The 22,998-nt window shown below is 36.5% G+C and overlaps 1 protein-coding gene across 1 annotated transcript; it reads left to right on the forward strand.

Moving 5' to 3' along the window:
- The first annotated feature begins 1,229 nt into the window (after nucleotides 1–1,229).
- On the forward strand, nucleotides 1,230–21,077 carry fbxw2 (F-box and WD repeat domain containing 2). Its single transcript, XM_058056473.1, has 8 exons — nucleotides 1,230–1,580; nucleotides 6,750–7,042; nucleotides 7,480–7,702; nucleotides 9,331–9,525; nucleotides 11,312–11,445; nucleotides 14,776–14,862; nucleotides 16,403–16,572; nucleotides 20,209–21,077. Exons 2-8 carry the CDS (start codon nucleotides 6,776–6,778, stop codon nucleotides 20,504–20,506), a joined length of 1,374 nt encoding a protein of 457 aa, XP_057912456.1. The 5' UTR covers nucleotides 1,230–1,580; nucleotides 6,750–6,775; the 3' UTR covers nucleotides 20,507–21,077.
- Nucleotides 21,078–22,998: the final 1,921 nt, after the last annotated feature.

Below are 22,998 nucleotides of genomic sequence, written 5' to 3' on the forward strand. Positions count from 1 at the left end.
AAAGCAGGAAGTGAACAAATGTTACTGATTGTAAAAGTACCAGAATAATCAGTTCCCAGTTCCACATGTCCAAAAGGAGTAGGAAGAAGCAAAGCTTATTAAATCCTACCCCTCCATCTGGGACTTTTACAATCAGTAACTGTTACATTTGTTCACATCCTGCTTTCCTAATATAGTTTAATTTTTTAAGTTTTTACATTTTTTAAAAATTGTATTTTATTTTTTATTTTATTTTGTAACTGTTACATTTGTTCACTTCCTGCCTTTCTAATTTAATTTAATTTAATCCAATCCAATCCAATCCATCTGGTACTTTTACAATCAGTAACTGTTACATTTGTTCATTTATGAAGTTACATTTATGTTTTTTTTAATTTATTTTTCTTTATTTTTGTCTTACTCAATCCATTCCATAGTTTGATTCCACATACTGAAATGCTATTTTCTTTTAGCATTTCAAATGTAGTTCTTATGCATTATTTTAGCTGTTTGAAGATGAACTATATCAGCAAGTTGAAGTATTTGTGATTTTAGAAATAAGGAGTTAGTATGTTCTCTGTAGGCGGCATTATGAATTATCCTTACTGACCTTTTTTGCAGTACATTTAGCGAGTGAAGATTGCTTTTATAGTTATTAGCCCATATTTCCACACAATAAGTAAGATATGGTAGAACCAGAGAGCAACAAAGAGTGTGGAGTGATTTCTGATTCTGATTATATTATCTTATTTTTAGTCTTTTTAGTGAACTTCGAAACCTCGGTTACCATTGTTTACATTTCCGCTCCTGCATCCATTTTGAATCGAAACACTTCCTGCTTCCGTAGTCTCAATTTAACTATAATGTTATATATGGCGCCATCTTGTGGGCTAATTACACAACTAAACATGCCTTCCATATTAACGTCATAAACATTACAAATTAGCCAAAACAATTTAATAATACATCAAATTCAAATATATGTTTTGAAGATGTTTTTATTCTTAATTGTCAATCACAAACATTTGCTGTAAAAAAGAAAAAAGAGTATATGTATCATGAGGTGTCATGTGGTTCATAGTCTTATTTCTGTGTGGATACAATATTGTATTGTATTGTGTATAAAACTGCAACTTTATGCACATTGCACAAAAGCAAATGTTCCAGTTAACAAAGTTTTTGCATAAAGTGTGTAATAGTTGCGTATTTAAATAAAAGCATGTCTTTTTAACGACATTACTGTTATGGTCCTGCACGGAGACACATGTCCTAAATCCTGCTGCTCCCTAACATCGATCTACTCGTCCGGACGAAAGGATTGTCGATCCGATGACAAGATTTATAAGAAGCCGAGTTGACAAGACTTGTCAGCTGTTGAAGAAACGGAACCCGATGATGCTTTTTAGCGGAGAAAGTCGGATACGCTGCGTCATGATGTAACATCTTGTCAGAGGAGCTTTCATCATGGCGGACGGCTAACTTAGCACACGAGCTAGCTTAGCTTAGCTTAGCTTAGCGAGTCTTTCCGCTCGCTTTCCCTGCTGTGAAACTCGACTCCGACCAAGCATGGTGTCGATAATGAAGCTTTCCACAACCATCTGGTTAGTACGCATTTTATGTCTGAATAATACTTTGTCATTCCACGGTCCGGCATTCTGTTAGCCACCCAGCCCTTCAAGCTCTTTTCACGTTCCCAAATGCAACATCCAGCCGCTCCGTTTGCATCATAAACTGTTATTAAAAGTACTACTCGTACTTGAAAGCACTGTACTCTGTTATGGAATTCTACACGCCCTAACCGAAGCTTTCGCGTATTCATTTGCGTGTTTGTTTTTACAGTAAAATTGTATATTCATGCGGTAGCCAGGTGATTTCATGTACAACATATGGTTTGAGTATATATGATAGGATACTTGGAATGACATACTGTATATTTACTACATATAACTGTACTGTAGTACTGTACATGCATGGCACTTGGCCGTCTTCATAATAATACTTTTGTATTATTTGTAAAATTTGTATACATCCTACAAGGTGTTTTGTTTACACCTGGGGTGTCCAACATCCCACCCAGGGGCCATTTGTGGGCTGAGAACCATTCCGGTGTTTACCAAAGGAATTACAGTGGCTGGTTCCAATTTGCATAACTGTCCTTGACGCAATACATAATATACGATGGGGGCTGCACGGTGGACGAGTGGTTAGCGCGCAGACCTCACTGCTAGGAGACCAGGGTTCAATTCCACCCTCGGCCATCTCTGTGTGGAGTTTGCATGTTCTCCCCATTCATGCGTGGGTACTCCGGTTTCCTCCCACATTCCAAAAACATGCTAGGTTAATTAGCGACTCCAAGTTGTCCATAGGTATGAATGTGAGTGTGAATGGTTGTTTGTCTATATGTGCCCTGTGATTGGCTGGCCACCAGTCCAGGGTGTACCCCGCTTCTCGCCCGAAGATAGCTGGGATAGGCTCCAGCGCCCCCCGCGACCCTCGTGAGGATAAGTGGTAGAAAATGAATGAATGAATGAGTTCTCCTATTTTGTGTGGAAGTGGTAACTTTTTGGCTTCTTGTTTTGTCTTTCCCCACCCTCGGCCATCTCTGTGTGGAGTTTGCATGTTCTCCCCGTGCATGCGTGGGTTTTCTCCGGGTACTCCGGTTTCCTCCCACATGCCAAAAACATGCTAGGTTAATTAGCGACTCCAAATTGTCCATAGGTATGAATGTGAGTGTGAATGGTTGTTTGTCTATATGTGCCCTGTGATTGGCTGGCCACCAGTCCAGGGTGTACCCCGCCTCTCGCCCCAAGACAGCTGGGATAGGCTCCAGCACCCCCGCGACCCTCGTGAGGATAAGCGGTAGAAAATTAATGAATGAATGACTTCTTCTCCTATTTTGTGTGGAAGTGGTAACTTTTTGGCTTCTTGTTTTGTCTTTCCCCACCCTCGGCCATCTCTGTGTGGAGTTTGCATGTTCTTCCCGTGCATGCGTGGGTTTTCTCCGGGTACTCCGGTTTCCTCCCACATGCCAAAAACATGCTAGGTTAATTAGCGACTCCAAATTGTCCATAGGTATGAATGTGAGTGTGAATGGTTGTTTGTCTATATGTGCCCTGTGATTGGCTGGCCACCAGTCCAGGGTGTACCCCGCTTCTCACCCGAAGACAGCTGGGATAGGCTCCAGCGCCCCCCGCGACCCTCGTGAGGATAAGTGGTAGAAAATGAATGAATGAAAGAGTTCTCCTCCTATTTTGTGTGGAAGTGGTAACTTTTTGGCTTCTTGTTTTGTCTTTCCCCACCCTCGGCCATCTCTGTGTGGAGTTTGCATGTTCTCCCCGTACATGCGTGGGTTTTCTCCGGGTACTCCGGTTTCCTCCCACATTCCAAAAACATGCTAGGTTAATTAGCGACTCCAAATTGTCCATAGGTATGAATGTGAGTGTGAATGGTTGTTTGTCTATATGTGCACTGTGATTGGCTGGCCACCAGTCCAGGGTACCCAGCCTCTTTCCAGCACCCCCCGTGGCCCTCGTGAGGATGTGGAAGTGGTAGAAAATGAATGAATGACTATAACACATTTAAGCAAAGTTAAGGGAGCCTTTTAAATTAAACATAGCAGACCCTGAGACGACGAAAATACCCCGCCTCTCGTCCAAAGACAGCTGGGATAGGCTCCAGCATACCACCGCTGGTGGGGATTGGGCCTCATGACTAGCGTGTTTGACTCTAAGTGAAGTTATTTAGGATGTGTGGTTGCAGAATACCAGTCCAGGGTGTACCCTGCCTATTGTCTAAATACAGCTGGGATAGGCTCCAGCATACCACCGCTGGTGGGCATTGGGCCTCATGGCTAGCGTGTTTGACTCTAAGTGAAGTTATTTAGGATGTGTGGTCGCAGAATACCAGTCCAGGGTGTACCCCGCCTCTCGTCCAAAGACAGCTGGGATAGGCTCCAGCAGGGTGCATGATAACGATAGAACAAATCTGGTAAAAAAAAAAGGTAGTGCCATAAATAAAAGGGAACACTCCATTCTAAAAATACAAAAAAACTAACAGAATGGAGAGCACAGACCTCCTTCAAGCACCATAGTTGTGATTTACACCAAAATAATAATCCTACATTTTTGATATTTTGTTGAACTCACCATTTTTAATGGCACAAATGCCCAAAATGGCCTATTTCACAATGTTAACAGCACTTTTTGGGAATTTTGCCCATAATTCCCAAACCTTATGTGAAACATGAACACATTTATTTCCCTTTTCTGTGCATTATAACACCAGAAAACAAGTTATATGCGCTAGCTAGCAATGGGCGACATGGGAAATATCTATTTTGACGCAAAAGCCCTCACAAAAACCCTAAAAAAATGGCCTATTTCACAATGTTAAAGCGGAATTTTGCCCATCATTCCCAAATCTTTTGTGAAACATGAACACATTTATTTCCATTTTCTGTGCATTATAACACCAGAAAACAAGATCTATGCGCTAGCTAGCAATGGGCGACATGGGAAATACCTATTTTGACGCTAAAGCCCTCACAAAAAACCCTCAAAAAACACCAAAAGTGTTCCATTTACATAAGTAACTTGTATATTAACCAAACTACAGTAATATTATTATTGTAGCAGCTAACATGAAAAACTATTTTTATCTGGCGGATGAACACGACTCGTCGCTAATTGCTAGTCTCGGCGTCATTCACAGATGGAAAAGCGTATGTATCAATGCGCCTCAAAGAAGTTTAGGTAGTGTTTTAAATCATCAACATAGGGCAAGATACTGCAACTATTACATGTTATCATCAGTGTACGTGTTAATACATGATCACAGCATGGATATCAAACCATGCAACGTTTTTTTTAAGAGGGCTTCATAGTCCAAATAGGTATATCCCAATGACAGCATTGTACAGTGGTATGAAAAAGTTTCTGAACCTTTTGGAATTTCTCACATTTCTGCATAAAATCACCATAAAATGTGATTTGATCTTTGTCAAAATCACACAGATGAAAAAACAGTGTCTGCTTTAACTAAAACCACCCAAACATTTATAGGTTTTCATATTTTAATTCTTCTTATCTTATGTTAATGGTAATGGTTTAATTTCATTTGAACATGCATCAGATTACAATTGAGTGCATCCCATAATCAGTTCCCAGTTCCACATGTCCAAAAGGAGTAGGAAGAAGCAAAGCTTATTAAATCCTACCCCTCCATCTGGTACTTTTACAATCAGTAACTGTTAGATTTGTTCACATCCTGCTTTCCTAATATAGTTTAAGGTTTTTTTTTTAAGTTTTATTAATTTTTTCATTTTATTTTTGTAACTGTTACATTTGTTCACTTCCTGCCTTTCTAATTATTTTAATTTAATTTAATTTAATTTAATTTAATTTAATTTTTTATTTTTGTCTTACTCAATCCATTCCATAGTTTGATTCCACATACTGAAATGCTATGGCTAGCATAACGTAGTCCTAGCATAGAAGTGTTTCAAATGTACTTCTTCCCTGAGATCATATTTCTCCTCTCTTGTAGAGAAGTATTGGATGACATTTTTAGCTAATTGGTTATTTTTAGCCTTATGCATTATTTTAGCTGTTTGAAGATGAACTATATCAGCAAGTTGAAGTATTTGTGATTTTAGAAATAAGGAGTTAATATGTTCTCTGTAGGCGGCATTATGAATTATCCTTACTGACCTTTTTTGCAGTACATTTAGCGAGTGAAGATTGCTTTTATAGTTATTAGCCCATATTTCCATACAATAAGTAAGATATGGTAGAACCAGAGAGCAATAAAGAGTGTGGAGTGATTTCTGATTGAGAACAAATTTTGCTTTGTTCAATACTGAAATATTTCTGGCCACCTTATGTTGTATATTTGTAATATGAGGTTTCCAGCTCATATTTTCATCTATTGCGATCCCCAGAATTTTTTTTTTCCTTCACCCTTTCAATGTCCACACCGTCTATTTGTATTTGCTGGTGCGTGTCCTTTCTGCTGTTATGAAACAGCATGATTTTAGTTTTATTTAGGTTCAAGGACAATCTATTATCATCAAACCATCTTTTTAGTGTGACCATTTCTTCTCTGACCTTTCTAATGATTTGGTCTGTACTCCCTCCAGAACAAAAAGCAGTGGTATCATCCGCAAATAATACCAGCTTAGTAGTAATACTAATACAGTAAACCACGGATATATCGGATTCAATTGTTTTGTGGTTTTGTCCGATATAAGCGAAATCCGTTATATGCGTATACCGGAAAATGTCCGTTTTACGCATATATCGGATTTATATCCGGTATATGCGTAAATCAGATTTTATCCGTTATAAAAAGGCACTTCCTTGACTATGTTTCCAATGTACCAGCGTAACGCTGCAAACGCTGCAAATGACGTCAAATAGCGGCCTGTCACGATTCGGCGAATCGGAGCGCCACGATGCGGCCATCCGATATATGCGAGGGGAATTTAATGGAAATGCATTGGAACGGGACTGGAGATTTTGTCCGAAATAGGCGAAATCCGTTATAAAAAATCCGATATATGCAATGAATTTTTATTGGAAATGCATTACAGAAAAATTGGTTCTTTTTTATCTGTCCGTTGTGAGCGAATTTCCGATATATCCGAGTCCGATATATCCGAGGTTTACTGTACTAATACTAATTGGGGCCTTGTTCTGATAAGAACAATAAGAATGATTGTTTACATCGTAGAAACGCTGGCGTGGCGCTAAAGTGCTGTCTTGTTCTCGCAGGTTTTGCCGGTTGCTCTAATGATCTCATGGAGAGAACAGATTTCGAGGGGTGGCTGGAGTCAATCTCAGCCACTTTTCTTACGCTGAACGACCAGCAGCGGAACCAGTCTTTGGACCACCTTATATCCCTCAGCGGCGCCGCCCAGCTCCGCCACCTGTCCAATGGATTGGAGGCCCTGCTCAAACGAGACTTCCTGCGACTTCTGCCTCTGGAGCTGGCCTTCTACTTGCTGCGCTGGTTAGATCCGCAGACTTTACTCACCTGCTGCCTCGTGTGCAAGCAATGGAATAAAGTAAATGGGATCATTACTGCTTCTCCTTGCAACATTTGAAATACTGTCATGATCATTTGTACTTAATTGGTACCACAAGGCATGCTGGGAGTGCTTCCGGCATTCCCGTATGCTTTGCGGTACTTAGTTTGTACATGTTTAGACTAAGCGTAGTTATTATTCCACATTGTAAGCATCGTAATTCCGCTTCTTAACACTGAGAATAAGAAGACGTAGCAGGTGGGATCGGTGATCCTACTTCCTGCAATTCCATTATGGGTAATAGCAATGGGAATAATCCATGTTCTATGCGTGAACAAAGGGGCAACTGAATGACAAATTTAAATAAAATAAATATTTGGAAATACCTGAAAGAAACATAATCAGACTGCCTTTGAATTATTATCGTTATTACTTAATCTTATTTTCAAAGTGAGTATCCATCCATCTCTCTTTAGGTGATAAACTCGTGCATGGAGGTGTGGCAGAATGCTTGTCATGAGCTCGGCTGGAGGATTGATGAGTCCATTCAGGATGCGTCCCATTGGAAGGGTGTCTACATCAAGGCCAAGCTGCGAATGATGCAGCTGAAGGACCAGAAGGCCTTTGAGACGTCCTCCCTGATTGGCCACAGCGCTCGAGTGTATGCGCTCTACTATAAGGATGGTCTGCTCTGTACAGGTATGCTGTTGCTTTTCTAAAAGCTGTATTCTTTCAATGCAAACAGTATCTAGTATCTATTAGTCTAGTCTGGACTTGTATTTGTTCCTGAAACTTGGCATCTTACTTCGAATACGGCTTCGATGCTAATGCTATTTCGCTAGCAATTAGGTAGCTGGCTTTTACCGCTGCTTCACTGACTTCTCGGCTCTTGATGAAAGTTCACTGCTGTTTCCTCAGACCCGCTAGCAATTCGTTAATCTTATCTCTTCTCAGTTGTCCTTGCAAGCCGCCATATTTTTCGCCGTGATGAGTCTCGTAGTGGCGTCGAATATTATATTCCTTCAATACCGAAACTTGTTGCAAACACACCAAGCACAAAGGTTTTCCGTGCGTCTCTGTAAATAAATAGGACGTGGTCCATTTTTCTTTGAAAATTCTACACTCCTTATCTACTTTTCTCCGTTTGGATAACGACATTTTGGCTAATGAGGGTGTAGCGGAGAGGTAGAGACCAAGGTATTAACAACGTCGTAACAAGCAGCAGATGGCGCATTGATACCATCTGCTGTTTTCAGTCTGTCTCAGTGATGCGGCTTGTCTTCTACTCTGATGGAAAGAGTGCGCCCCTTAGCGGATAATCCATGAATTGCAGCGAATTAAAAATATTAATTCCATGTCTTTTATGCATTTTTTTCCACTTTCAAATTATCCTGCGGGCCTCCTTGGGGGCCGGTTCCGGCCCGCGGGCCGTATGTTTGACACCCCTGGGCAAGACCAAAGAGCCGTAAAGGACGTTAGCGACTGTAGTTCTGCACAAGATCGAATGGTCTGCAAGATCAGCAAGACTGTAGACTCGCAGAAGATCTGAATGTGGATACAAGTCCACGAGCAAGATTGTGGACCTGGACAAGACTACCATGGGCTACGATAACATTAGCAAGACTGTAGACCTACACAAGACTGAAATGTTCTACAGGGCTTTCAGGAAGACTTTACACCTCATGTAATATTTTAGACCCGCACAAGATCCAAATGGGTTACGAGACCATCACAGCAAGATTCTAGGCTTGCACAACACCGAAAGGAGCTACTAGACCATAAGCAGGATTGTAGACCCCGACAAGTTCAGAATGGACTACAAGACCATCAGAAACATTCTAGACCTGCACAACACCGAAAGGAGCTACTAGACCATCATAGGGAATGTAGACCCCGACAAGTTCAGAATGGACTACAAGACCATCAGAAAGATTGTAGACTGGTACAACACCGGAATGGGCTAAAAGACAGAATCAGTAAAATTGTCGACCCACACAAGACGGGAATGGGCCACAAGACCATGAGCAAGATTGTAGACCTGCACAAGACTACCATGGGCTACGATAACATTAGCAAGACTGTAGACCTACACAAGACTGAAATGTTCTACAGGGCTTTCAGGAAGACTTTACACCTGAACTTATGCAATATTTTAGACCCGCACAAGATCCATATGGGTTACGAGACCATCAGCAGGACTGTAGACCTGCACAAGACCGGAATGCCAACTTATTACATGGACAGTCTTTGTAAACATGACACAGTTAGCTCTTATTTATAATGAAATGAAGACATGCTAGCTTTTACGTGAACATTTGTCCTTTCAGGATCCGATGATCTCTCTGCCAAATTATGGGATGTTCGCACTGGGCAGTGTATTTACGGGATTCAGACTCACACCTGTGCCACAGTGAAGTTTGACGAACAGAAGCTGGTGACTGGGTCCTTTGACAACACTGTTGCATGCTGGGAGTGGAGCACAGGGGCCAAAATCCAGCAGTTCCGTGGTCACACCGGAGCAGGTTGGTCGAAACGCAGAGCAGCTATGTGTTTGGGAATGTGATCCGAATACGTGCTACCACTGAATATCGCTAAATGTTCATCAATGTCAATCAATGCCAGGATAAATTGGGCAGTTTTACCACCATAAATCCCCAACCATGGCAGCTATGTCTTCTGCCATCTGATTTGCCTTCTATTGATTTGTTGACCAACAGGCATACATTGCTTATCAATGAAATAGAAGTATAAAAATTATGACCTTTTTTAGACACTCTTTGCATTTTGTGTTGTTTTGCTCAACATTATCTTTGTGGATCCCAAAATATTTCCAAATGACAAATGTGGAATTTTTTTTTTTTTCGGGAACAAGCACAACACAGTCGTTTATACAGTAAACCTCGGATATATCGGACTCGGATATATCGGAAATTCGCTCACAACGGACAGATAAAAAAGAAGCGATTTTTCTGTAATGCATTTCCAATAAAAATTCATTGCATATATCGGATTTTTTATAACGGATTTCGCCTATTTCGGACAAAATCTCCAGTCCCGTTCCAATGCATTTCCATTAAATTTCCCTCGCATATATCGGATGGCCGCATCGTGGCGCTCCGATTCGCCGAATCGTGACAGGCCGCTATACGACGTCATTTCTTTCGTTCTTTCTTTCTTTCGTTCGTTTCCTTCTTTTCGTTCGTTCGTTCGTTTCCTTCTTTTCGTTCGTTCGTTCGTTCGTTTCCTTCTTTTCGTTCGTTCGTTCGTTCGTTTCCTTCTTTTCGTTTGTTCGTTCGTTCGTTCGTTTCCTTCTTTTCGTTCGTTCGTTCGTTTCCTTCTTTTCATTCGTTCGTTCGTTTCCTTCTTTTCGTTCGTTTCCTTCTTTTCGTTCGTTCGTTCGTTTCCTTCTTTTCGTTCGTTCGTTCGTTTCCTTCTTTTCGTTCGTTTCCTTCTTTTCGTTCGTTCGTTCGTTTCCTTCTTTTCGTTCGTTTCCTTCTTTTCGTTCGTTCGTTCGTTCGTTCGTTTCCTTCTTTTCGTTCGTTCGTTCTTTTCTTTCCTTCTTTCCTTTCCTTCCTTCTTTTCTTTCCTTCTTTCCTTTCCTTCCTTCTTTTCTTTCCTTCTTTCCTTTCCTTCCTTCTTTTCTTTCCTTCTTTCCTTTCCTTCCTTCTTTTCTTTCCTTCTTTCCTTTCCTTCCTTCTTTTCTTTCCTTCTTTCCTTTCCTTCCTTCTTTTCTTTCCTTCTTTCCTTTCCTTCCTTCTTTTCTTTCCTTCTTTTCTTTCCTTCTTTCCTTTCCTTCCTTTTCTTTCCTTCTTTCCTTTCCTTCCTTCTTTCCTTCCTTCCTTGCTTCCTTTTTTCCTTTCCTTTCTTTCTTTTCCTTCTTTTCTTTCTTTTCTTCCTTTCTTTCTTTCTTATCATATGAAAAAATCATATGGGGTGACCCCTACTGATTGGAAAATAATTTTCCATTACTGCAGTTGGGGGTCCCACTGAAGGGGTCATTTGGGGGTCAGGGAGGCAGGGGGTACTTTCAATGTTAGTGCAGACAGTCCTATTCCTAGCAGTCTGCTGGGAATGGTGGACAAATTAAATGGAATTCCGTGCCAATTTTCTCCATTGAAAATGAATGGCCAATTTCAGTGTTGAATAGTGCCCCCTATTGGTGGAAGTTCATTTTCCTTGTAACATGATGATCCATGATGACAGAATTTTACATGGCTCACGTTGTGGAGTGGACATCTCGGCATTCATGGCAATTTTTTCACGCAGTACTGCCTCATTTGCATAACTAACATTTGTCTGTCTGCTCAGTTTTCAGCGTGGACTACAATGATGAACTGGACATGCTGGTCAGCGGCTCCGCGGACTTCACCGTGAAGGTCTGGGCTTTGGCAGCCGGCGCCTGTCTCAACACTCTGACTGGACACACCGAATGGGTTACCAAGGTCTGCTAACTGTTGTCATTATTCTTTACGTATGTACATATATTATCTGTCATTGGTGGTGTCCAAAGTTTTTCCAGCGAGGGCCACATATTGACAAATGAAAGGATGTAGATCCAAATACGTAGATATTTTCTTTCATATATGCTACGAAGCAATGTATATGTCAAGAAAATAATATAATAATAATAATAATAATATAATAATCTCAGCTTTGTGATATAGGTGAAAAAAAAGTCATGAATCTGTTCCAAACGCTCAAAAATGTTAACAAAAAACACATTTTATTGACAGTAATTATAGTTGTACATAGAGAAAATCATGCAAAAAGGGGAGGAGTGCACATTATGCTTGGAGGGCAATCCCCATTTTTTAACATGCACACTTTTCCATTCAAATAACAATACAACTGACATTAATAATAATAATAATAATAATAATACATTTTATTTGTATAGCGCTTTTCAAAATACTCGGACACTTTACAGAAGAATGGAGTTGAATAAAAACAAGTAAACAGTAAAAGATACATAAAAATACAACATTCATTGGTTAATACACAGTTAAAAAATGAGTAAAAGCAGGGGGGGGGCACAGCAGTCAGGTATAAAAAGTTAGACATTAAAAACAGATTTAAAGAGGTGGGTTTTTAGTGTTTTTTTGAAACTGGGAAGGTCAGGGCAAGAGCTGTGAGATATGGGGGCGGTCAGATCGCAGAGAATGTAAGTGATGGAGTTGGTCTATGTTCTTTAAGATTAAATACAAGGAACAAAATACAGTAAGCCAAAATAAACACATAATTTATTCTGCTGCAACCACCATTTGAATGCTTATGTTGTGTTGTTGGAAGCTAAATGAGGTTAGCGATGGGAAAGGCACAAACGATGAGTGTCGCCCTCGATGCGCCGCCGGGTTGGATGGATGGATGGATGGATGGATGGATGGAGTCACTCCATAAAATTGTCCCGGTACAGCCCATCGCCTTTCTCTTTTGCGCGGTCCCGGTGTTGTTAGGTCGTGTATCTCTCTATGGTGCAACAACTCTGATACGTATAAATGAATGCTGTTGCCCTAAAGTTACTCTAGTCTGGTGGGTTTTTAAAAAGATTTATAATTTTTTTTACTAAAAAAAAAATACTTTTTATAATTTAATTTGTATTAATTTTAATTTATTATTTAATAATTTAAAAATAATTTATTCCCTTATTATTTTGACCTAATTTCCCCTCCAAAATTATTTTTGTTGTTTGTTTCTCCATACTTCAAAAAACACATTTTACTTATAACTTTACTTATAATTATAACTCTATGCTACTGAAATTATTACTTTTTTTTTGTTAGGTTTAACTTTATAACCTTTTTAAAAATTAAATTAAATTTAATTTAATTAAATGTAATTAAATTTAATTTATTTTTTTTTTAATTTTTTTTAAATTTTTTAAATTTTTTAATTTTTTAATTTTTTTATTTTTTTCAATTTTTATTTTTTTTAAATTAAATGAAATTTAATGAAATTTAATGAAATTTAATTAAATGAAATTTAATTAAATGAAATTTAATGAAATTTGATTAAATTTAATTTAATTATAACTCTATGCTACTGAAATTATTACTTTTTTTTGTTAGATTTAACTTTATAACCTTTTTAAAAATTAAATGAAATTTAATGAAATTTAATGAAATTTAATGAAATTAAATTAAATTTAATGAAATTTCATTAAATTTCATTTAATTTTTTAAAAGGTTATAAAGTTAAATCTAACAAAAAAAAGTAATAATTTCAGTAGCATATAGTTATAATTATAAGTAAAGTTATAAGTAAAATGTGTTTTTTGAAGTATGGAGAAACAAACAACAAAAATAATTTTGGAGGGGAAATTAGGTCAAAATAATAAGGGAATAAATTATTTTAAATTATTAAATAATTAATTTCATTTAATTTAATTTTTAAACTTTTATATGTGCCCTGTGATTGACTGCCGACCAGTCCAGGGTGTACCCTGCCTGTTGCCCGAAGACAGCTGGGATAGGCTCCAGCACCCCCCCCCCCCTCGTGCATTTGATAAAAGCACAGGATGGATCTTTTTGCATGTAAGTGTGTGTGTGTGTGTGTGTGTGTGTGTGTGTGCACACACACACATACACACACAGTTTTTACTAGAAAATCTTTTCACCAAAATTTTCCTGAAACTTACTTATCTAGTGTGGATAACAGAAAAAGGTGGAAACAAACTTTTTTTTTTTTTTTTTAGATGTTTTGAGGGTCTTAGCTACCATGTTTACTGTATATATCCACACAAAACAATAATCTGTGTGCCTTGAAAAATCGGTCAAATCATCTAAAACAGCCGCTACTAAAGGGGTTGTTCATTATGTTGGTAGAATGTAAAAAAGTCATTACCAAAAAATGGCTTAATCCAAGACCCCGGTCTTGGTCTTGGCCCCCCCTGGAGGACTGGCTTTATGTGATGAATCCAATACATGATATGGAACTACAGTAAACCTCGGATATATCGGATTCAATTGTTCCCACTGGTTTTGTCCGATATAAGCGAAATCCGTTATATGCGTATACCGGAAAATGTCCGTTTTACGCATATATCGGATTTATATCCGGTATATGCGTAAATCGGATTTTATCCGTTATAAAAAGGCACTTCCTTGACTATGTTTCCAATGTACCTGGACGCGCAGGCAACGCTGCAAACGCTGCAAATGACGTCGTATAGCGGCCTGTCACGATTCGGCGAATCGGAGCGCCACGATGCGGCCATCCGATATATGCGAGGGAAATTTAATGGAAATGCATTGGAACGGGACTGGAGATTTTGTCCGAAATAGGCGAAATCCGTTATAAAAAATCCGATATATGCAATGAATTTTTATTGGAAATGCATTACAGAAAAATTGGTTCTTTTTTTATCTGTCCGTTGTGAGCGAATTTCCGATATATCCGAGTCCGATATATCCGAGGATTACTGTATTAACACATAGATTGAGGACTGAAGAAGACATATGTGGAGAAAAATGGCCGAAATGGACACTGTTCACGAACACAAACCAAGGAAATGATTCAAATTGCACCATGACAAGGAATATGAAATAACTAAATTATAATATACTACTTTTGTTTTCAGTTTTTTGTATTAATGTTGACGTTTTGTTTAAAAAAATAAATAAAAAATTTGAAAGAATGAGCAAAATCGGCCCTCGGACTGCACTTTGGACACCCGTGTCCTAGAAGTAATTCACATATTTGCTTTGTTGTTTCAAACATGAGTTAAGTGTTAGCATACTTGATTATGATTATGATGATTATTACTGTTGACTTAGGTGATACTACAGAAAAGTGAAGTGGAGTCGATGGTGCACAGTCCTGGTGATTATATCCTCCTAAGTGCTGACAAGTATGAAATTAAGGTAATGTTTATTTTATTTATTTTCATCATGCAGTTTTTTATAATGTGGGGGGACGGGAGGGACCCAAGATTTGTGGTACCTGTCCAATTCATTTGTATTTTCAGTTTGTATGTGAAACGCTAAACACTTCCAGTTACGTAGTGTGCTTGAACACATTGCCAACAGTGCAGGAACTGAGAAAAGGAGAAGGACACAGAGTTGCTAATTGTTGTGTGTCTACCACATGAACAAATGAGGAAGTTTGATGATTATGTTATAGATTTAAGAACGTTTAATATGGTAATGGTAATGGTTTAATTTCATTTGAACATGCATCAGATTACAATTGAGTGCATCCCATAATCAGTTCCCAGTTCCACATGTCCAAAAGGAGTAGGAAGAAGCAAAGCTTATTAAATCCTACCCCTCCATCTGGTACTTTTACAATCAGTAACTGTTACATTTGTTCACTTCCTGCTTTCCTAATATAGTTTAAGTGTTTTTTTTAAGTTTAAAAAATATATATTTTTTTTATTTTATTTTTGTAACTGTTACTTTTGTTCACTTCCTGCCTTTTTAATTTAATTTAATTTAATTTAATTTAATTTAACCAAACCATCTGGTACTTTTACAATCACTGTTACATTTGTTCACTTCCTGCTTTCCTAATATAGTTTAAGTTTTTTTTTTTAAGTTTAAAAAAATATATATATTTTTTATTTTATTTTTGTAACTGTTACATTTGTTCACTTCCTGCCTTTTTAATTTAATTTAATTTAACCACACCATCTGGTACTTTTACAATCAGTAACTGTTACATCTGTTCATTTCCTGCCTTCCTAATATAATTTAAGTTGTTTTTTTAATTAATTAAGTTTTTTTTTGTTTTTTTTATATTTTAATTTTTTGTCCCGTACCGAAGTAGGAGGTGATATGAGCATCCAGTGACATAATGGGTACCATAGTAAGTGTCAATATATTTTTATTATTTATTTTATATTCATTCATTCATTCATTTTATTTTAATTTATTTTGATTTTGTTTTTAAAATTTTTCATTTTTAAATTTTTCATTCAAAAATGTTAAAATTAAAAATTTTTAATTTTTAATTTTTACATTTTTAATTTAAAAAATTTTAATTTAAAATTTTTAAATTTTAATTAAATTTTAAATTTAAATTTTATTATTATTTTTTTTATTCAATTAATTTTTGTGACTTCTGCCATCTAGTGGAAGAGCATTAAACTGTTCTGTGGTTACTGTAGATAGATGAGCAAGGATGAATGAGTTCTTGTAAATATTTGGACCATTGGTGTGAAATGGGTTAATTTAATTAATCACGTGATGGTGCTTTTGCTGTAGCACACTGGTTGGGAATCACCGTTTCACAGAAACTTGATGATTCTGGAAAAAAAAATCGGAATCATGATATTCTTGAATAGACATGGTAGTTCTCCGGGAAGGATTTTTTCAGTAGTTTGCATGCTAGCATCAGCCATTTTTCTGTGACCTAAAGAGGGCGATATGGAGGAGATGATGATGGGTTTTTGTTCATTTTCAGGTCTGGCCTTTAGGAAAAGAAATCAACTGTAAGTGCTTAAAGACCCTGTCCGTGTCGGAGAACCGCAGCATCAGCCTTCAACCTCGTTTGCAGTTTGACGGCCGCTACATCGTCTGTAGCTCAGACCTCGGAGTTTATCAGTGGGACTTTGCCAGTTTTGAGATTCTCAGGTAAACGCTATCTTTCAACATCTGGGAACTGAAGCCTGTTCTGTTGATATTGGAAAGGATTTGATATTCATATGACCCAAATATATCATATGACCTAAATATAGTCCATATACTGATATACTGATCTAGAAATAGTTCTAGGACGGGGGTGGGCAAACCTTTTGACTCGCGGGCCGCATTAATTTAACTAAATTGACGGGGGGGGGATTATGTAGTATTTTACACATAACAGTCCATTTTTACACCTATATTTTTACGCATATTTTACATGTAAAAGTGTCATGCAATCTGCTATATGTGCACTTTGAAATTGTATTATTAATATTATTATTATTGTTGTTTTTATTAGAATTATTATTATTATTAGTTATAGTAATATTATATTATTATTATTTTGTTATAATAATACTACCATTATTATATTAATATTATTAACAACAATATTAATATAATAGTAGTATTATTATCATTATTTGTATTACTATTATTATGCTTGTGCTCCTTTTTCCAGGAGTATTTTGTAATATTACTACCATTATTATATTAATATTATTAACAACAATATTAATATAATAGTATTATTATTATTATTATTATTATTATCATTATTATTATTATTATTATTATTATTATTATTATTATTATTATTATTATTATTATTATTATTATTATTATTATTATTATTATTATTATTATTATTATTATTATTATTATTATTATGTGCTTGTGTCCCTTTTTACAGGAGCGTTTTGTAACATCAAAAAATTGGCCCAAGCCATGATGCCGGGTTTTATGTTGAGTTCAAATGAAATATTTGGAAAAAACAGGCGGGCCATATTGAAACACTTGGCGGGCCGGATGTGGCCCCCGGGCCGTAGTTTGCCCACCCCTGTTCTCGGATCAGACTGATGAAAATCAAACAGAATAGTCAATAGGGCATGCCCAGTAAAACGTAAACATCAAAATCACGTGATACCGTGATGTTTTTCTTTCACTTGTTGGAATAATAATCCATATTGCCAGTTTTTCGTCGGTCCAGTCTTGAAATTTAGTTTGGATCAAAAATAAACTTTGCTTAGCCGTCCAGTGCCGATTGCTGGCCTCCATTTTTAAAAGCGATTTTAAAAGATCAAATTCAATCTTGCTAATATTTTATAATTAAACTCAGGACATGTTTTATATAGATATATATATTCTTTTTATGAATAAAGTATAGAAGGGTTTAGATCAGGGGTCTCAAACTCAATTTACTTAGGGGCCACTGGAGCTAGGGTCTGGGCGAGACTGGGCCGCATCAGGTTTTCCAAAAAAAAAACAACAAAAAACGCATTTATTAAAAACAGAAAAATGAATAAAATTTGCTTTGGTTTCGATTTTCTACAATAAAAGCTCTGATAAAACATTCCACTGTTCTCAAATATCTCAAATAAACACATTTGGCCCGCGGGACCGTTTCACAGATGGCGCTAATGCGCACGAAAGCTGCTTGCCAACCGCCAATAAACAACAGAAGAAGAAAAAAAAAACGCAATCTGACAACTTTCCGTTTGAGCGGGCACAAGATACCTCAATCGGATTGGTTTAATCAGGGGTCCCAAACATATGGTCCGCGGGCCAAATGTGGCCCGCAGGACACTAGTTTGAGGCCCCCGCCTTGATATGAAAGTTTAATGTTAGTTTGATATGGATGCTGTATGGTATCATGTACCCCGAAAAAATGATTACGTTTGATTAATGTTCATGTTAAAGGTTAAATAACTGTTAATAGTTATCCTCCCTATCCGTGTGGAAGTGGTAAGTTTTTGGCTATTTAAGTTGAAAGGAAATAACTTGAAGGCTACCGTTTAGGTCGCTAGCTCTCTAGTTTGCGAGTTAGCATGTGTCTCAAGACCCTGCAGTTGCGCAATATGTTGTAAATAAAAAGAGTATAAATGTGACTATAGTCGTGTTTTGTCATGTCTACAGGGCTCTAATAATGCTTTGTTCATTTTAATCTGAAAAAAATCATTTGTCTACCCACCAACTATATGTGGTTTCTTAACTTTTTATTATTATTATTATTATATTTATTTATTACTGATTGATTGATTTTCTTTATTCTTGATTTGTTTATTTATTTTTCATCTTATTTTGTGCAGAAAAATAAAAATTAAGATATTTGAGAACAGTGGAATGTTTTATCAGAGCTTTTATTGTAGAAAATCGGAACCAAAGCGAAGTTTTTTTAAATTTTTTTGTTTTTAATAAATGCGTTTTTTTTGTTGTTTTTTTGGAAAACCTGATGCGGCCCAGCCTTTATGGAGGACCAAAACTGCCAAAATAATAAATAAATAAATAAATAAAAGTGGAAATAAAAACAAAAATGAAAAAAAAATCAAAAAATTAAATACAAAAAAATTTATATAAATGGAAATAAAAACAAAAATAAAAAATATATACATAAATAAAAGCAAAAATAAATACAAAAATAAAAAACAAGATTCAAAAATTAAAAATAAATACAAAAATAAATGTAGAAATAAATACAAAAATAAATATATAAATAGAATTACATATCAATAAATAAATAAAAGCACTCTGCTCTCATATGTATTTATTTCATGCAGCAGACAATGTCAGCTTGAAATGCTGAAGGAAAAACTACAATGGCGGGACAATAATGGCGGGGTCCACCAGGAAGTCGGTGTCCGAGCTGGAGATTGCAGCCATATTTACCGCCATTGAGAGTGGTGTGGTGACTTCCTCTTGCAATTCTATTTATATATTTATTTTTGTATTTATTTCTACATTTATTTTTGTATTTATTTTTAATTTTTGAATCTTGTTTTTTATTTTTGTATTTAGTTTTGCTTTTATTTATTTATTCATGTATATATTTTTTTATTTTTGTTTTTATTTCCATTTATATTTATTTTTGTGTATTTAATTTTTTGATTTTTTTTTCATTTTTGTTTTTATTGTCACTTTATTTATTTATTTATTTATTTATTTATTTATTTTTTTGGCAGTTTTGGTCCTCCATAAGCCTTGCCCAGACCCTAGCTCCAGTGGCCCCCAGGTAAATTAAGTTTGAGACCCCTGGGTTAAAAGGAATATTCCATCCCTGTTCAATTCTTTCCGTTTGAGCAAATAAACCAAATGCAATTGGAATATTTGGGTCCATGTATACTATTGACATAATATTTGCAAATGATGATTAATAAATGTTAAAATTTGGATAATTCCTCACGGGACACCTGACGTTTTTTTCAAGGTACACTAGTGTTCCGCGGCACAGTGGTTGAAAATCACTACTCTAATAGACTTAGCGATGCACGTGAGAGGTAGTGGCGACATTTTGTAACATTGTTGGTTCAATTAGTATGCCAATCAAAAGGAGTCCGTAATCAGGAAAAAGCTGAAAGAAGTAAATAATTTTGGTTATCGGTGTGCCGGAAAATTTTTCCAACGTAAAAAACGTCAAAAAATGTTGAAAAACACTGCGCTAGCTTAAGCCTACTTAAGTGACCACTAAGTGTCTTAAGCTTCCAAGTGTCCCGGTTCTGGTGTAGACTTCCTGGAATTTCTCGACTGAAGTTGAAAATGTCAACGATGATCTCCCGTCACTCTTAAATCGCCGTTGTTTTATTTCCCCAGGGTGATCAAATCCCAGGACCCGGCCAACCTGTCTTTGCTCAGCTTCGGCGAGGTCTTCGCCCTCCTTTTTGACAACCATTTCCTCTACGTGATGGATCTCAGGACAGAGTCCATTTCGGGTCGCTGGCCCCTGCCACCTTACAGGAAATCGAAACGCGGGTCCAGTTTCCTGGCCGGTGTTACGTCTTGGCTCAACGGCCTGGATGGAGACAATGATTCTGGACTTGTGTTTGCCACGAGCATGCCGGACCACAGTATCCACTTAGTACTATGGAAGGAAAACATGCATCAAACCTGACGCCGGGACGGAACGGAACGGGACGGGACAATTTTATTTTAAATTTTTTGGTCCGATCAGAAAAGACTGGAGATTTCTTGGACTGGAATATCAAAGTTCCACATAAACCACTCTTTTGTATTAAATGTGTGTAATGTAAAGGCAAGTCATAATGCTTTTGTGTTCTTATTGGTTGGCTCAGAACATTAAAATAATAATCATATTGCTGACTTTTATCATATAGCTTGTCATTTTTTTTATTGTGAATTACAATCCATGTCCAAAATAAGTAAGATTTACTAGCCTAATAGCCAACAAAGACAACATTTTTACTTTATTTTACTTTTATTTTACCAATAAAAGTTTCTAATGGTGAAATCCAAGTGACTTGATAATAAGCCAGTGCCTCACTAATACTGCAATACTACAATACCACCCCGAGAAGAAATACTACGTTAGAAAACACAGATACTCTGCAAAAGCTGAATAATCTTTTATTATTATTATTATTATTTTTTTTTTTATTTTTTTTTTACTCCAATGCATGTAAACATGACAACGGATGACACAACATAAATTTCGAAAAAAAATGGCCACCTTGGTAGCGGTTCCGGATTGTTCTGCGAGTTGGCTCAATAAAATATTTGTGTATCTTCTTCATCTTTAATCGTTCTTGGAAAAATTAATTTTATTTCGATTTGTGAATTTGTGCCATTCACCCCCCCCCCCCCCCCATCCCCCATAACACTGTACAGTTCTTCCACACCAGGAAGGCTGCTAAATATCCATAACATCTGATGAAGGTCCAAATGGACTTGAAGAATTCAACCCCATTTTAGCTTCCAGGTGAGAAACGTTCCCATCTCCTCCCTATCCCGTATCTTCCCTGCTTTGCTTGATTCTTATGTCTTGTTTTATTTAAAAAAAAAAACTCCATTAACTTTGCTTAAATGTCTTATATTCATTCTTTCATTTTCTACCACTTCCACATCCTCACGAGGGCTGGCCAGCCAGCCAATCACAGGGCACATATAGACAAACAACCATTCACACTCACATTCATACCTATGGACAATTTGGAGTCGCTAATTAACCTAGCATGTTTTTGGAATGTGGGAGGAAACCGGAGTACCCGGAGAAAACCCACGCATGCACGGGGAGAACATGCAAACTCCACACAGAGATGGCCGAGGGTGGAATCGGACTCGAGTCTCCTAGCTGTGAGGTCTGCGCGCTAACCACTTGAACACCGTGCCGCCCTCCAATTACATTATTGATGGAAAATACTTTGTATGACACTCTTATTTTGTTTACACAATTAGACAGGATGTGGCAAAAAGCGCTCTTATTTTGAAGTGTGTCGAGAACGTATGGGAGCGAGAATAAATGTGCCTCTCATGCTTATTTCACTCAGAAAGAGCATCGGGTGGACTTGTGTTTGTGATGAGATTCCAATTTGGAGTGGCCAATTAACCTAGGATGTTTTTGGAATGGGGGAGGAAACCGGAGTACCCGGAGAAAACCCATAATCAGTTCCCAGTTCCACATGTCCAAAAGGAGTAGGAAGAAGCAAAGCTTATTAAATCCTACCCATCCATCTGGTACTTTTACAATCAGTAACTGTTACATTTGTTCACTTCCTGCTTTCCATAATACAGTTTAAGGTTTTTTTTATTTATTTATTTATTTTTAATGATGTACCTCATACTGAAGTACGGCCCAAATGAATGAATCACCATCTTGAGTAATATACTATATTACAAATAAGACAGAGAACAAAGTCATCAAACTTGTTGCAAAATGCCAGACTAGAAATGAAAGGGTGGGTAAGATGACTGATTGGTCTTGAACGCAGGCCAGCAGGGAGCCAGGAGATGGGCGGCTAATCTCTTAGCCAAGTGTGAGCACGCTAATTCTCTGGATTAAACACTTCTACTCCTGTCGTCTACACAGTCATGGCAAACACTCGCTCTGTAGTTCTCTGGATTACAACCAGCTTTTGATGTAAATATCACTCTATGTTATAATAGTAATAATAATAATAATTATGATTATTGTAACATTATACTAACGTAATCATAATATTAATAATTAATAATAATAATTAGTAGTATGTTATAATAATAATTATATATTATATTAATTATTATATATAATAATTATTATTATAACAGAGTGGTATTTACAGCAAAACCTGGTTGTAATACAATAATATATAATATAATATATTATATTATAATAATATAATATATTATAATAATATAATATAATAAAAGTAATAATTATTATTATGTTATAATAATAATTATAGTATTATATTATATTAATTATTATATATAATAATTATTATTATTATTATAACAGAGTGGTATTTACAGCAAAATCTGGTTGTAATACAATAATATATAATATAATATAATATAATATAATATAATAGTATTTACAGCAAAACCTGGTTGTAACACAATATATAATACAATATATTATATTATAATAATATAATATATTATATT

Source organism: Doryrhamphus excisus, chromosome 19 (assembly GCF_030265055.1).
Source record: "Doryrhamphus excisus isolate RoL2022-K1 chromosome 19, RoL_Dexc_1.0, whole genome shotgun sequence".
Taxonomy (NCBI): Eukaryota; Metazoa; Chordata; class Actinopteri; order Syngnathiformes; family Syngnathidae; genus Doryrhamphus; species Doryrhamphus excisus.